Source organism: Vigna angularis, chromosome 6 (assembly GCF_016808095.1).
Source record: "Vigna angularis cultivar LongXiaoDou No.4 chromosome 6, ASM1680809v1, whole genome shotgun sequence".
Classification (NCBI taxonomy): Eukaryota; Viridiplantae; Streptophyta; class Magnoliopsida; order Fabales; family Fabaceae; genus Vigna; species Vigna angularis.
Window position 1 is genome coordinate 30,849,194 of NC_068975.1, and position 14,354 is coordinate 30,863,547.

The window sequence follows — 14,354 nt, forward strand, 5'->3', positions numbered from 1 at the left end:
GAAAATCGTTTTGAAGACAGAAGATATCATTGTTCTCTTTGCTATTTAATCCGATGAATTGGTAAAGTCAGGGAAAACCATTTGTAGTCAACTGTGACCAAAAGCTCATTTGATACGTCCCTTTGTCTCTTCTGCTTAAACATTTATTTCACCAACATATTTATCTATTAATTTAATAGTGACAAACTATTTTTTTAAGTTTGTGTATACATATATCAAAAAAGTGAACTTTAACCCTTTTAATAAAACCCTTTTCATATACTCATTCAAATATGAAGCTTTTTACAGAATAATTTATTTTGTTGCATATAAACTAGTTTAGCTCTCGATTTTTTGTCCCCTTGTCAGTTCATCATTAAGGAAGGTAATGTAACACAGATGCTTCATATATTATTATTCAAGTTCTTAAAATTGGAAAACTAGAAGACAAAAATGACACACCACTACACAACACTATATCATGCAACAATTATCTGTTACTCCAAAAGAAAAGATAAAGCAGCAGCAGTAATTGCTAATTAATTTAAAAGTAATGCCAAAATATTTTTCTCCTTTTCCTACTGTATTTTGCTTCGAAAAAAGAAAATCTGAACCCATATAACACCATACCAGGATCAGCAAAGAAATAGACATAAAAACATGAAGAAGAATACAAAAATTCTGTGCATGCCACATCACCATCATCCATGATATATAATGTCTATATTCTCGACGACGAAATTTCAACAAGAAATTACAAGGTGGAGCTGCTTCTAAAACCAAACAAATACGAATTTAAATAATGATAATCATCTTATAGAATCAATTAAGCTTAAACAGACACATGCATAAACCTGCTACTATCTAGTTCTTGCAGAAGATGCTGATCCAGCACTCCCAGATCCATACACGTGTCCCTGATGCCCCATCATCGCCATCATAGAGTTTGGCACCATACCTCCATGAGCATGGCCATGGATATAAGCCTCATCCCTCTGATCACCGCCACCACTACCTCCTCCACCACCACCACCACCCTGTGGCCTTCCCATCATAGCAGTTTTCTCCCCCTCCATCTCCCGATACTTGTGCAGGTAAATCTTGAGAGGCTCCACATACTCCTCAAACCCCAGTGTGGTCATGGCCCACAGTAGGTCATCACCGTTGATAGTTTTTCTCTTCTCCTTCTGGCACTTATCAGATGCTTCACCTGTTATGAAGCTGATGAACTCCGACACACACTCTTGCACGGTTTCCTTCGCCTCTTTCGAGATCTTCGCGTTCGCCGGCAACGCCTTCTTCATGATCCTGCTCACGTTTGCTATCGGAAGGAACCTGTCTTGCTCTCTGCACCCCGAGAATTCATTGCCTCCACTCGTGTTTCCGGGTTGACCTCCGGAATCGTTATCGGACTCCGCCATGACCTCACTCTCACACACACAGATATATACCACCACCACACACAAACTTATTATATACACATAACCCTTTTTTCTCCCCTCTCTCTATTTATACACACACACACACACAAATACAGGTATATGTATACGTACAAAGTATTAATTAACCGTCACTTAACTACAACTGTAATAAATTAACTGATACAAAATTATTTGATTGAAATAAGGTTCTCTTATTCACATAAATATGTGTACTTCATGAAATTAGATATATTATTATTAATATTAATAGAAAGAGTAATACACATCTAAGATTTTTATATTCATTTAACAAAAAATATCATAAAAAATGAATTTTTGTTAAATGAATATAAAAATCTTGTGTGTATTAAAATATTATTTTAAAAATAATAATTGGGATTGAACAGTGAGAACGATGTGGAGAAGAAGGTTGAGTGTGAATGTAATTGGAATTAATTTGGGAGAGGATAGGATTAAATAAGGAAGGTTGGCAAATGGGGGGTTGGAGTGGGAGAAGTGGGTGTTTGTTGGATTGGAGAATTGGATTAATTAAGGTATTTGGAGTTAATTAATTATGTTTAATTATTACTGCGTGTACATAGTTAAGAGACGTGGCTAATTTGTGGCCGTTGGTTTATGTGATTGGTTAAGTAATTGACGCGTATGGTTGATGATTAGCGCTGGATTAGAAGGAAAAAGATGAAGATCCACGTGGACGTTGAATTATGGCAAAAGGAAAGAAGACCTTATAAGCTGTTTCTGTAGGACGGCTCCATCGGCTGAAGAAAACAAAAAACTTCAAGCCTACCCTATGATGAACAGGTTTTTTTTCAAAATTAAAAACAAAAATATGTTACTGTAGTAATATTTTCTCATTTAACAAAATTGTAATTTATAATGATTTAAATAACAATTATGTATTTAATGAATTGAAAATTATATACTTTTTTATGGAAAAAATAAAATATTGTACTTCCTAATCTAATTATTAATACTTAATTAAATTTCATTAAATTGGACAATTAATTAATTTTGTCAAATATTCATACTTCGACCATTTAATAATCTATTATGTATAATTATTTAAATAAATTGTTTGTCTTGATTTTGTAGGTGTTACACTATTGCTTGGATTTGAACAACTTTTATGTTTCACAGTTAATATTATTAATTTAGTTTAATTATTTTGGTCCTGTAATGAGACTATGTATTACACATATTTAAACCTCAGAAAATTTTATTTATTTGTATAAACAATGACAATGAACTAAATGAGTAATGTTTCAATTTTCAACTTTCTACTTGTCAATCTTTAATGGAAAAATAAGAATTTTCCTTCTTTCCATTTTCAACCTTTAATGTAAAAGCATCACTTCGTTATTTTACCTGAATTCGCTAATTTGTTAGATTTCGATTTTCAATTTAACTTTTTCAAACATTTAATAACTTTCGAATGGACCAGGATATGGAAAAAAAAATGCAGGATGATAAAGCTGCAATCTATTGGTTGAAATGTTTTCAGTTTAAGTTTTAATTATGAAGTATTGAAAGACATGCAGAATTAATGTTGTTCGAAATACAAAGTGGGAATGCAACGCTTAAAAAATTATATGTTAAATAACACGATGTATATTATCTGTTTTTTTTTTAAATAATACCAATCTCACAAAAATAATAAAATCTAAAATATTATTTATAAATATAATTAATTATATTCAATAAAATAATTCATCAATTTAAATGTTAAAAGAATATCATATATATATTTCACAATATTAAAACACAAGTTAGGTTATATGTAAATTGATTTTAATTTATAAAGGAACTAGTTGATTTTTTACAATGTTAAATAAAATTAATACTAATTTATAAATTATTTCTCTCTAAAATTTGTATAAAAAAATTATTCAATCAACTTGTAGAGATGGTGTGAGCCGCCTAATGTGATAAGAGCTTTGATTCGGAGTGAGTTTTACGGTTGATGAGAAGTTGATGAGAAGTTGTTGAGATGAGATATTGATGAATTGAGATGAGTGTGGGGTGCGCGTGACGCATGAGACAAATCCCTTAATTCTTCATTCCAGCACCTTCACCCACCTGGCACTTATCATCAATTTTGGGTCCCACTTTTCAATTCTTAAGCTCACCCTACTCATCAAATAAATCATCACATTAACTCCTTACAGCATGATTTGCATAATCTAATGGGATGCTTTGATGTTGAGGAATGGTAAATGGAGCTGCAATTAAGTGAAAATTGACTTGTATTTACCTATCTCATCAATGATTAACCATAAATAAAATTTAAAAAATATATATTATAAAATAATGATTACAAATTAAAGTAATAATCAATAGAAAAACTAAAGTATCAAATTCTATCTAAATAGAACTACAAAATTTAAAATAAGATAAAAATTTGTCACAATTATAAATAATTAAGATGAATAATATATAATTAAAAAAATTATAATTTTATTGTTGTGTAAAAATTTGAGTCTTATTCTATTATATAAAATTGAGAAAGTTAAATAGTATATAAAGTAAAAAAATTATAGATTTATATTTTTAAGATTTTAAATTGAAGAATATATCAATTTCTTAAATTGATTTAATTTCTGTTTTATTAATATTATATTTTTTTAATAAATTCTTTCATCGAAATATTTATTAATAGTATAGAGTTGATAATTAATTTTAATAATAAAAAGTATGATCCTTAAGTAAAAATGAATTTCCTTCCTCAAAATATCCATCATGAATGAAATATATGTTATAATTCTTTAAATAAGTTTCTTCATTATTGTTAGTACTGAATCTTCTTGTGTATCTTTATTTTAAAAATTTAACAATTTTTAATTATGTTCCAACCCTCTCTCATAAAAACCTTAAGACCTTCTTATTCTGTTCCAACCTACTTAATTTGCAAATTAAGTAATTTAAGTTCAATTTAACTAATTTTTTAGAAATTTATTTTTTTTCTATCCAATTTAAACGAACAGTGTGCCTGATTCATTCAGTAATTTCAATTCATTTGGATACTCCTAACAGGGAAGTAATGACTTGGTTTCTCATCAAAGTAAAAAGGAAATAACGTTATATATTTTCACCCGAGAAAAGGATAATATTTGGGAGAAATGTCATATTTTACTGTTAAATTTCATTGATGACAAACACAGGAGAATGAGCATTTTTATTACCTAGGGGTCCAACAAGATGTTACAGGGAAGCAAACATTTTCTATGCGAATTTTTTTCTTTTTGACAAAATTAAGGTTCGACTGAGATCTTTGGTGTCCCCACGAGATAAAGAAAGAAGAAGAAGATAAAATATATCTTAGTTATTTAATCGTTTGTTACATTACATTCATGTTTTCGTTGGCCACGTGGTAGGATCAATTCAAATTATACTTTTTATATATATTTATTATTTTCTTAAGTCCACATTGTATAAAGTTATTGATATAAGTTAGGCTAAAAAAAGTATTAATATGTGTTAATGATGATTATGTATAAGTGAAACATTGTGTTGTTATATGTCAAACTCTGAATTATCATTATGATAACTTTTCAATGAGCATTGAAAGTTAAATTAAAAACTAGAGTTTTTTTTTTCTTTTTTCAAAAGTTAAAACGAATCAAGGGCATTCTAAGTAAGGGGCATGATTTTATAAAAAAAGTAATGTTTTCTAAAGACTTTATTATAAACTCATTAATTGATTACATAGACTATTTTTCTTATAAGTGAAATTGTTCATTTTATAATAATCAATTAAATGAAATATTAATTAATTATTTTGTTTTAGATTGAAATATGTAAGAGTTTAGAAAATAGGATATTAGAGCATATAGGTGTATTAAAATAATGAGACATATTATTTTACTTTAAAATAATCTTATAATATAAATAGGATTTTTATAAACATGTCTCATTATTCTAAGAACATTTCATCTCTCTAGAATACTATTCCTCTGAGTTCTCTAACTTCTCTCTACCTTATCTCACTACTGAGTTATCTGTTCGACGATCAGGAGGTGCCTAGGCGATCCTGGCGTTGAGGGCTTCGATCTTGACCGATCAATTTCGTGTTCCTCAACGGATAAGTTGTTTGTCCCCTTTCTCCTCTTGTTCTTGATTCTGAATCATGCAAAGCAGTGCTGTTGCATGTGTCTCGCAGTTTTCTTCTTCAATTTTCAGCTCAATTTAGGTTCTAAGAGTTGTTTTCTATCACCAATTGGTGAGTTGTAGGTTTCTGTTGAGTTTCCTTGCAGTGCAAGGTACGGTTGGAGCGACTCTGTGAGCTGGACTGTTAATCTTTGAGGTAAGGGGAGCTAGCTACTGTTTTTAATTTATTGTATGATCTGTATATATGTTCAATGTGGTAGTATTTTACTGTTTAAGACTCAATTGTTAGTTTTTAGGGTAATGTGAATTGAATGTATTGAAAGGATGGATTTGTGAAACTGCAGTGTGATGATGATGAACGGTTTTGGATGAATCTAAATGTTGTGATTGTGCATGTTGGAGGTATTTGATGTGAGTAATCTGTTGTGGTAGTGATGAGGTAGGAAGTGGAGTGAATTGTGCTTGTTTAAAGTCAATTTAGAGGAACTGAGGTAGTGAATTTGAGTATTACAGGTCAAGTGTTGTTAAGGTCTACTGAGGTAGTCTAGATAAGTCATATGTGACTTGTTTGAGTCATCAAACTGGTCAAAAACAGGTTCAAAGTGGTAAATTGGAATTTGAGTCTCTAAGTTGATGAAATTGAGGTTTTAGAGTAGGATTTGGTGCATAAACAATTTAGATTGATGTTAGGAATGTTTAGAATCACTTAGTCAAGTTTAATTAAGTTTGTACAACAATCTAGAAGTGTTAAAAGTTGGGAAAATTGAGTAGAATTGGTAAGTTGTGGTTGAGTTGCATAATTCTACAGATTATGCAGACTCGCTGTGCGAATGGATTTGCATAGCGAGTCACCTTGGCGAGATGCTCTCTGCCAAGGCATTCGCACAACGGATGGGTGCGCTGTACGAATGGATTGAGAGGGTTGCTCTCTGTTTGATGATTCGCATAGCGAATCAAGTCGCTATGCTACTGGTTGGGGTTTGGGGTTATTATTCTTTTTATTCGAACAGCGAATGGGTTTCGCTCTAGGAATGCTTGAGGAGCATGAGCCACTGTCTGAGGTTCTCGCATAGCGAGCTGGGACGCTATGTGAGAGGTCTAGAGTCTGATTCAAGTTGCAATTTATTCGCATAACGAATTTAACCGTTATGCGAATGATTAGACTTCCTATATGTACAGTTATTTGCAGTAATTAGAAAACACTTCCTTTATAGGGCATTAACAAAGTTTTTAAGATCACTGAATTTACTTCTCTCTGTGAATAAAGTGCAATAAGTTGGGGTTTATAGTTTTTTGTTTTTTGTTATAAAAATATAACAGTCACAAATAACCATAATTTCGGCATAAAATCAGTCCAAAATAGAAACAGAACATATGTTCTGGTTTCTTAACGTTATAAAAATAAAAGATTGCTAATAACGCCAGTGATAAAATCAAAATGAAAAATTATCATATAAATCAGGAACAAATTAATTAAAGCTTGTGGGTGATTTTAAGTGTATAAAAAACTTATTCAAAACCAATAAATATATTTTTGCTTTAAATTTTATATTAAAGATATATAAATAATTTTCCGCCAAAATTTTTACGGAGTAGCAAGCAAATTACCAAGGATGACCTTGCCTGCTTTGTGGAGAAAATTTGTTTAAGAAGTAGAATACATATTAAGTATTTCTCAGCACTGCCCAAATTAAGTCAGACTAATAATGTTCCGATGCTGCATATTTACAAGAGTTGGTACTCCATTGTTTAATTGGGTGAAAAGAAAAGAAAGAAAGGAAGCTTGCACGTTTTAGAAAAATAGAAATTATGCTTTGTGAGAAGAAAAACAATGTTTCTAATTAAATTAGAAACAATGGTATAGGCCCAACTTGAGCCAAGTAGATGTGAACTACAAACGAACCAAGTTGGCCACATTCAGGTTGAACAAAGTTGTCTTAGCACCATGTCAAGCTGAGTTACTCTAGATTGAATTAAGTTGACTCATATCTAGATTGAGTTAAGTTAGTCTAAGTACAGGTTGAGCTAAGTCGGTTTGGACCCAGGTTGAATCAAGTCAGGCCAAGTCCATATTCAATCAAGTCGAGGTAGGCCCACGTTCATTTGGGTCTAGGTCAACCCATGCTCAACCGAGTTGGGCTAGGCCTATGTTCGTCCTAGTTCAATCAAGACTAGGTCAATCCAAGCCAAGTCGAGTCTATCGTGTCTAATCAAGTCGAATTGGCCCAAGCTCAATTGAGTTAAATTCCGACCAAGCTAAATTTGGCTAAGTCAACCTGGTCCAAGGTCGATATGAGTCATCCAGAACCCAGGTCGAGTCCAATTAGGACAATCACACATTTAATCGAGTCGAGACAAGTCCATATTCATCTACGTTGGGGTCGACCCACGTGCAGCCAAGTTAGGCTAGGCCCGGTCAATCCAGGACTAATCAAGACTTGGTCAGTCTTACCCCAATCTAGATTAGGTAGATTCTAGTCAGCCCAAGTGAGCATAGTCGAGCCAAGTTGGCTTGGACTCAAGTCAATCTGAGTAAGCTTAGGCCCAAATCGATTTGAGTCAGTCTGGTCCTAGGTCGAGCCGAGTTTGGGTAGATCAACACTCACCCAAGTTGGGACGACTCGCATTCATCCGAGTTGAGTTAGGCTCAGTTGGATCTTTGTTCGATCAAGACCAAGTGATGTCGAGCAAGGTCAAGATAAGCCACAACTTAGGTTGAGCCATGTCTACTTCAGACCAAGTTGAGCCGAGTTAATCTAAGTCTAAGTTGAGTCAAGTTGGCCTAAGAGGGATCACAAAGAAAAGAAAGACACATTGAATACTCTAACTTAGGGATCTCTATACTTACGGGCTAGAAAAACATTCTACCAATAACTACCTCAAAATCAATAAAGCAAACTGTAGATAGTATGCATAAATGTAACTAAGCTGACTCAAAAGAGATCAGCCAAAAAAACTGGAATGTATATCTCAAAACATTGCTAGGAAATTAGGGCTTTTCCACGTTTTTCTGATCAAACTCTGCTATGTATTTCGCCACATCAGCACAGCAAGCAAGCTTATCAGCATGCTCATCAGGAATTTCAATAGAAAATTCTTCTTCAAGGGCCATGATGAGTTCCACTCGATCCAAGCTGTCCATGTTCAAGTCCTTTTGAAAATCAGCTGTTTCAGTAACCTACAAAATGGTCAAGTGGAATTGTAGAAGTAATCTGAAACTTCCCAAAATGTTATTCCTCAGCATAAAGATGATTCAGCAATATTTTGATGTTTTCACATCTGTATAGTAAAAACAGAAAAAAGAAAAGGATTATCCAGCACTAAACATAGCTATATAAAATGACAAATCTCTATCGACCATTAACTTATACCTTTGAGGCATTGATTTTATCATACTTCTTGGCCAGTGCAATTACTCGGTCCAGTATTTGATCAGAACTGGCAGCTGTTGCAGAGCACCAATATCTCAATTGCATATTCGGACCTTCATCCCGAGCCAAAAGCCATCTTTCAGCTGACCTCCTCAAATTCACTTGATTCAAGATAGATTTCCTTATGATTTGCATATTCAAACCCGCAAATGATCCAAGCACCGCAAGCACTACTTCAAAGTTATCCAAGATTATTAGTTTCAGAACATAGAAGCGTCATTAAAGAGTGAAACTATTAAAGTGAGGATAGTAAAGGACTTTTTCTCCTTCCTCTCATTCAAAACACTGCTAATGCTTCCATATAATTAATATAAGAAAAAATAAGATGAAACTTTTACGTGTCTTTTGAGTTGTTTTCCAATCAAGAAAATTACGAAAGTTTAACTTCAATTCTGATTAAAGAACAACATCAAAGGAGTCTAAGAAATTGCATATAAGTTTTTTCCCTAAAATAGTTAGTTGAAGATAAGAAAACTCTGAAGTGTATAACACTACAAGCACAAAACTGAAACGTATGGCCCATCAAAATCAGACAAAACGCAAATACATGGTAAATTAAATTTCACAGAAACACAATTTACTGTTCAAGGAGAAAAATTAAACAGACCTAAGCCATAGTCTATGAGTAGCAAGGATCCTAGAAGCTATATACATGACTGGACATGATTTACGACTTAAAAGGTGTCAATTCTCAGATGCCAACACCATTAGCCAGGTCTTTTGTCAAACAAAACATCACCCTCGGGTAAGAACCAATACAAGAATTACACAAGGAAAGGTGTTTGTCTTGTCCCTATTTCCTTGGCACCAGGAACTGTATTCATTATATTCCGTCCGGGTAAAGGAAGATGGGAAATTCCCAGAGAAAAGCCAAAGGTCATCACAAAACTAACACTGCAAACAGCATATCACAGTTCATCAACTCGTTTCCATTAAACTGTCTTGATAGGGATAGATTATAAACAACTTTACACATGCACCTGAAATGTTATACCATGTTTCCATATAAAATCACAAACTAAGAGAGGCTAAACCTACCAACAGCATAGCATTCATCAAATAGCAACCAAGTGAAAAGCGAGTGTGAGTGGAAGTGAGAAAATGTACAGAAAGAGGAAGAGAGGAAAGTGGGCACTCACGAGATTGGGCGCAGTGGCTGTGATTTTGTCAGATACGCTGACAAATGAAGTGGTCGGGTAGGTGTTTGATATAATGCCACTCTTTTATTTCTCTACCTCACTCTCGCACGCTCCTACTAGCCTCCTATATTCTATCACTTTCGATCCTACGACAGCACCGTTTTATTTAATTTTAACAATATTTAGTACTTTTAACTTTATTTTCTTTATTGAGTAATAATGTATTTTCCCATAAAATAAAATAGCCTCATTGAAACACGTGCTCAATTTAATAAAAAATTATAAAAAATTATTTTAATAAAAACGAAACAATATGGAAGGCTTCGGTTAATTAAATGAATATTTCCATTTGTTTCTTTTTTATTATTTTATTTTTTAAAACATATTATGAAAAGTATAAGTAGTAGACTATATTAAATTTAGAAATAATAATTTAAATAGATAAAGGTGTCGGTTTATCTCGAACGATATAAACTTATATTAGTGTTGCTCAAGTCAAACGAACTACTCATAACAAGGGTGCCGGTTCAAATAAATAAAAAATTAAGGAAATTTTAGTTTTTTTTCTTCTAAATTTTGAAACTTTTGAAAGTTGAAATTAATTTTTGATATGAAAAATATTCAGATTTTAAAACATTGTTTGAAACATAAGTCTCCTTTTGTTAACTTTTACCGGATAAAATTCAATATAAATGATACTAAATTCCTTGAAAATTTCAAAATATACTTTTAAACATGTATTTGGACAAAAGTAGAGTTGTCAAAATGGGTAACCCGACTCGACCTGTTCCGATCATCACGTGTTGGTCACTTAGTAAGCCAACCTAAAAATTTTAATTAACCAGGTTGACTTACTAGCTCATTTAATTTTAATTTTTTTTAAATTAAAAATTTACAATTTTTTAATTCAACTCTAAATAAACGTCACTCTAAAATGATGTTAAACTCCAAAAACAATTAAAAAAAATATCATACAATCCAAAAGCGTAATCCAAAAACATGTACAAAAAACGAGTAAATAAGTTTTTAATATTGATGATTTTTATATCACTTGTCAATTTATAATATTAGAGTCTTCCATAAATTTATAATATTTTTATCTTTTGAAACATGTTTTTCTTTATCACCATCTACAATATAATAAAAAAATGCTAACTAATAATATTGAAATACAAAATAATAAATAATTAAATTAAATTAGGTGTGTTGGTGAGCCAACCTTACAACCTATTTTTTACAGCACTAGGCAAAAGGAATAAAAAACACAACTCGTTATCTTATGAAAAAGAATTATTCATATAAAAAATTTAAAAATTTACAATAATAATTTAATTATTTACAATTATAAGATTTCAAATTTTATTAAAAAACGTTATTTAAAATTTTCATAATTTTTTATTTTTACATATCCATGTTTTTTTATATTTTTTTTTTCTATATATGGTCTTCACACTTCGGTCTTGATTATATCATTATGAAGATATCATCTCTTCAATATCTCAATCAAAGTAGAATATTAATAGTTGAATCCTGGTTGAAACATTGTGAACTTATTTAAGATTATGATGTTGTGAACTAAACATTGTTTGTTCAATTAGTTACTATTTTTTAGTCAACATTATTTAAATTATTTTTTAATAATGTAAATTAGTATTATTTCTCAACTAAGTTAATTGGAGATCTCTTAATCATTATCAATGGTGTTTTTTCTTTAACACAATATTTGCAATTACTATGATTATTTTTCATTAATGTTAGTCACTTAGAATTATCACAACATTTTGACTTCTTGATTTTCCTTTTTTGTTTTTTTTTTGTTGGCGACAATATCAACTAGTACAACTCCAATCTAAACCTTTAATTTCTTATAAACAAAGTCAAAATTTTTGTAACACTTTACACATAGTTACAAATACACATATAAATAATCCTTACTAGTGTGATCCTTAACATAAGAAATTCAAAAGATATTTTTACTTTTAGAAAATGATGAATTCATTTCAAAATTTATATATCTATCATGTTATCTATGATTAGTGTATACTAAGTATATTACTCAAATTTCATTAATTTCCTTGTAATCAAAGAAAACTAAAAAATATGATAAAAATAGCAAAATAAAGTTTCATCCACACCAATTTGTAAGCACTTGAACATGAAGAATCTACAATTAAACTTTAAAAAAAAGTTTTAAAGACATTAACCAACGAAAGACCTGTAAAGGAAATCACTTAAGCTATGTTAGAATGTGCATTTGATAAAAAAAAACACCTTATTTTTAATGAAATGATATATCTAAAACCAAACCTTCATATTATGTCTTTTCAATTATTCTTAGAACAATGCAGTTTTAAAACAATCTTAAAAGAAAAACGTTGATAAACTCAATATTTACCGTTTTAAAATGCATCAAACTACTCATTAAACTAACATTATTAATATTGTGTTAAAATTATCACTTTTAAAATGATAACTTATAAAGTCATTATCGATTAACTTAAACAAAAATTTATTATCAAATACTTCCATATGGATACATTAAGTTATACTTTAACGTTATTCCGTTCTCAACATAAATCTCAATTCAAACAAACAATTTACCAAATTAATTAATTTAATTGTTTACTTTAAAATACTATCACCCATCAAAACTAACACTTATTGCTAATAACTTTGATTTTTTCTTTCAATAATTTATTAATATATAAAAAACATTTTCTACCAATTTTGTAGACAAAAAAAATCATAATGCAGAATTAACTTTTTTTTTCTAAAGTATACTTTATATTAAGAACAAGATGTATTTTTTGTATGAAGCTTGATTATTTTAGATTATGTGGGTAATATAGATTTTTTATTTTTCAAATTTTGTTTCGATTTTTGGATCGAGATTAACATTTATTTAACTTTTTGAATTGGTCAGTATCTGTTTTTCTTCTCTTCGATGGCACTAAGAAGTTATTTGCAGATATTTTAATCTTAAAGTTAGAAAAGGTTCAACAATTCTAACAATAAATTAGTATTAAATAAATTAGTATTAAATGTAACAATTTTACACTATATTTTAAATTTTTATTTATAAATTTTGAGATAAACTTTATATTAATATCGATTTAATACAGTCTAATTAATAATGATTGTGTTTTAATTTAATTATTATTGATCTTAATTCTTGATTAAGACTCACAATTTGATTCATGTTACTTAACCAACTGTCTCAGACGTTCTTGACTGAAAGGACCGTCTTATTCTAAAGTGACTGAAACGATCATTGATATAAATCTCATATTTTTCTTATCCTTTCATGATAAATCAAATCACTTTTAAAAAAATCAAATAACTTATCTTCTACTTAAAAAATCGCATTATTTTTCCCATCTTCTCTCATTTTCATTATTCTCTTGCTTATTGTGACATCCAAAAAATACAGTAATAACTATAAATTCAGAAAGTCACATTTAATAATAATTCAGTACAGTTTTTCACTAAAAACAAAAGCCAAGCCGTACACCTTACAACACGAATCACAATCTGAAGTTGAACGCACAAATAACAAAACCTGACCGAACGGTTTACACAGAACAATTACCGAACGGTCGAAATAATCTTAAAAGAAAACAAGAGAGGGTCGAACGACCACTCATGCCAACCACTACTAGCCGAGCGCCTCACTGCTCGGTCTTCACTTCAACCTCAACCAGATTGTCTTCGTTCAGCGCCTCTTCCAAACGCTCGTCTCCATCTGCTCACATCCACACGGATGATCATTGCAATGACAAGACGGACGTACAAGTACAATGGACAACACAAGGAAAAACGAAAGGGTAAGCTTATATAATTTAACTCATGCATCAACATACAATTTCAAGTAAATAATTCAACAAACATGCATATTTCAACGTTATTCATTTGTCACATATCAATACACTGTAAGGTAGGTACTAATTAAACTCAACACGACTGACTGTCCGAACTGTATAAATTCCCCGTGTAGCTACTACGATCGTGCACCCGGGTGGTGTGGTAACTGGCATTCTCATCAGTTGCCACCCGAGGTTAGTCCGTTCCGTCCAAATTACAGTTATGTGACGGTTCCGTCCAAATTACAGTTATGTGACGGGGACCTCCTGCCATTCCCACGCATGACATACCTCCTCTATGTCAAGACGAGTAGTCACGGAATATCAGGATCGAATCGTCTGCTAAGTCTGGCCACGGTCATACTTTACAATTTTCAACTTTCATCCATGAGTCGTTCC

At 31.2% G+C, this 14,354-nt stretch overlaps 2 protein-coding genes across 5 annotated transcripts; both read right to left on the reverse strand.

The window, feature by feature from the left end:
• Positions 1-616: 616 nt before the first annotated feature.
• Positions 617-1,589, reverse strand: LOC108342037 (nuclear transcription factor Y subunit B-3). Its single transcript, XM_017579740.2, has one exon. The coding sequence runs from the start codon at positions 1,398-1,400 to the stop codon at positions 840-842; it is 561 nt and encodes a 186-aa protein (XP_017435229.1). The 5' UTR covers positions 1,401-1,589; the 3' UTR covers positions 617-839.
• Positions 1,590-8,390: 6,801 nt separating this feature from the next.
• On the reverse strand, positions 8,391-10,242 carry LOC108342370 (acyl carrier protein 3, mitochondrial). Of its 4 annotated transcripts, none has more exons than XM_017580137.2 (3): positions 10,096-10,242; positions 8,897-9,126; positions 8,391-8,703 (listed from the first exon to the last, which is right to left on the reverse strand). In XM_017580137.2, exons 2-3 carry the CDS (start codon positions 9,089-9,091, stop codon positions 8,515-8,517), a joined length of 384 nt encoding a protein of 127 aa, XP_017435626.1. In that variant the 5' UTR covers positions 9,092-9,126; positions 10,096-10,242; the 3' UTR covers positions 8,391-8,514. The 4 variants fall into 4 exon arrangements, with proteins under 4 accessions (XP_017435626.1, XP_017435627.1, XP_017435629.1 ...); XM_017580138.2 differs by having other exon boundaries at positions 8,897-9,129; XM_017580140.2 differs by lacking the exon at positions 10,096-10,242 and adding an exon at positions 9,995-10,083 and having other exon boundaries at positions 8,897-9,129.
• Between the last annotated feature and the right edge of the window lie 4,112 nt (positions 10,243-14,354).

Coding starts and splice junctions, on each gene's coding strand:
- LOC108342037 (XM_017579740.2), bottom strand. CDS start 1,400: ATGGCGGAGTCCGATAACGATTCCGGAGGTCAACCCGGAAACACGAGT.
- LOC108342370 (XM_017580137.2), bottom strand. CDS start 9,091: ATGCAAATCATAAGGAAATCTATCTTGAATCAAGTGAATTTGAGGAGG. Junction 8,704..8,896: donor ATAAAATCAATGCCTCAAAG/GTATAAGTTAAT, acceptor ACCATTTTGTAG/GTTACTGAAACAGCTGATTT.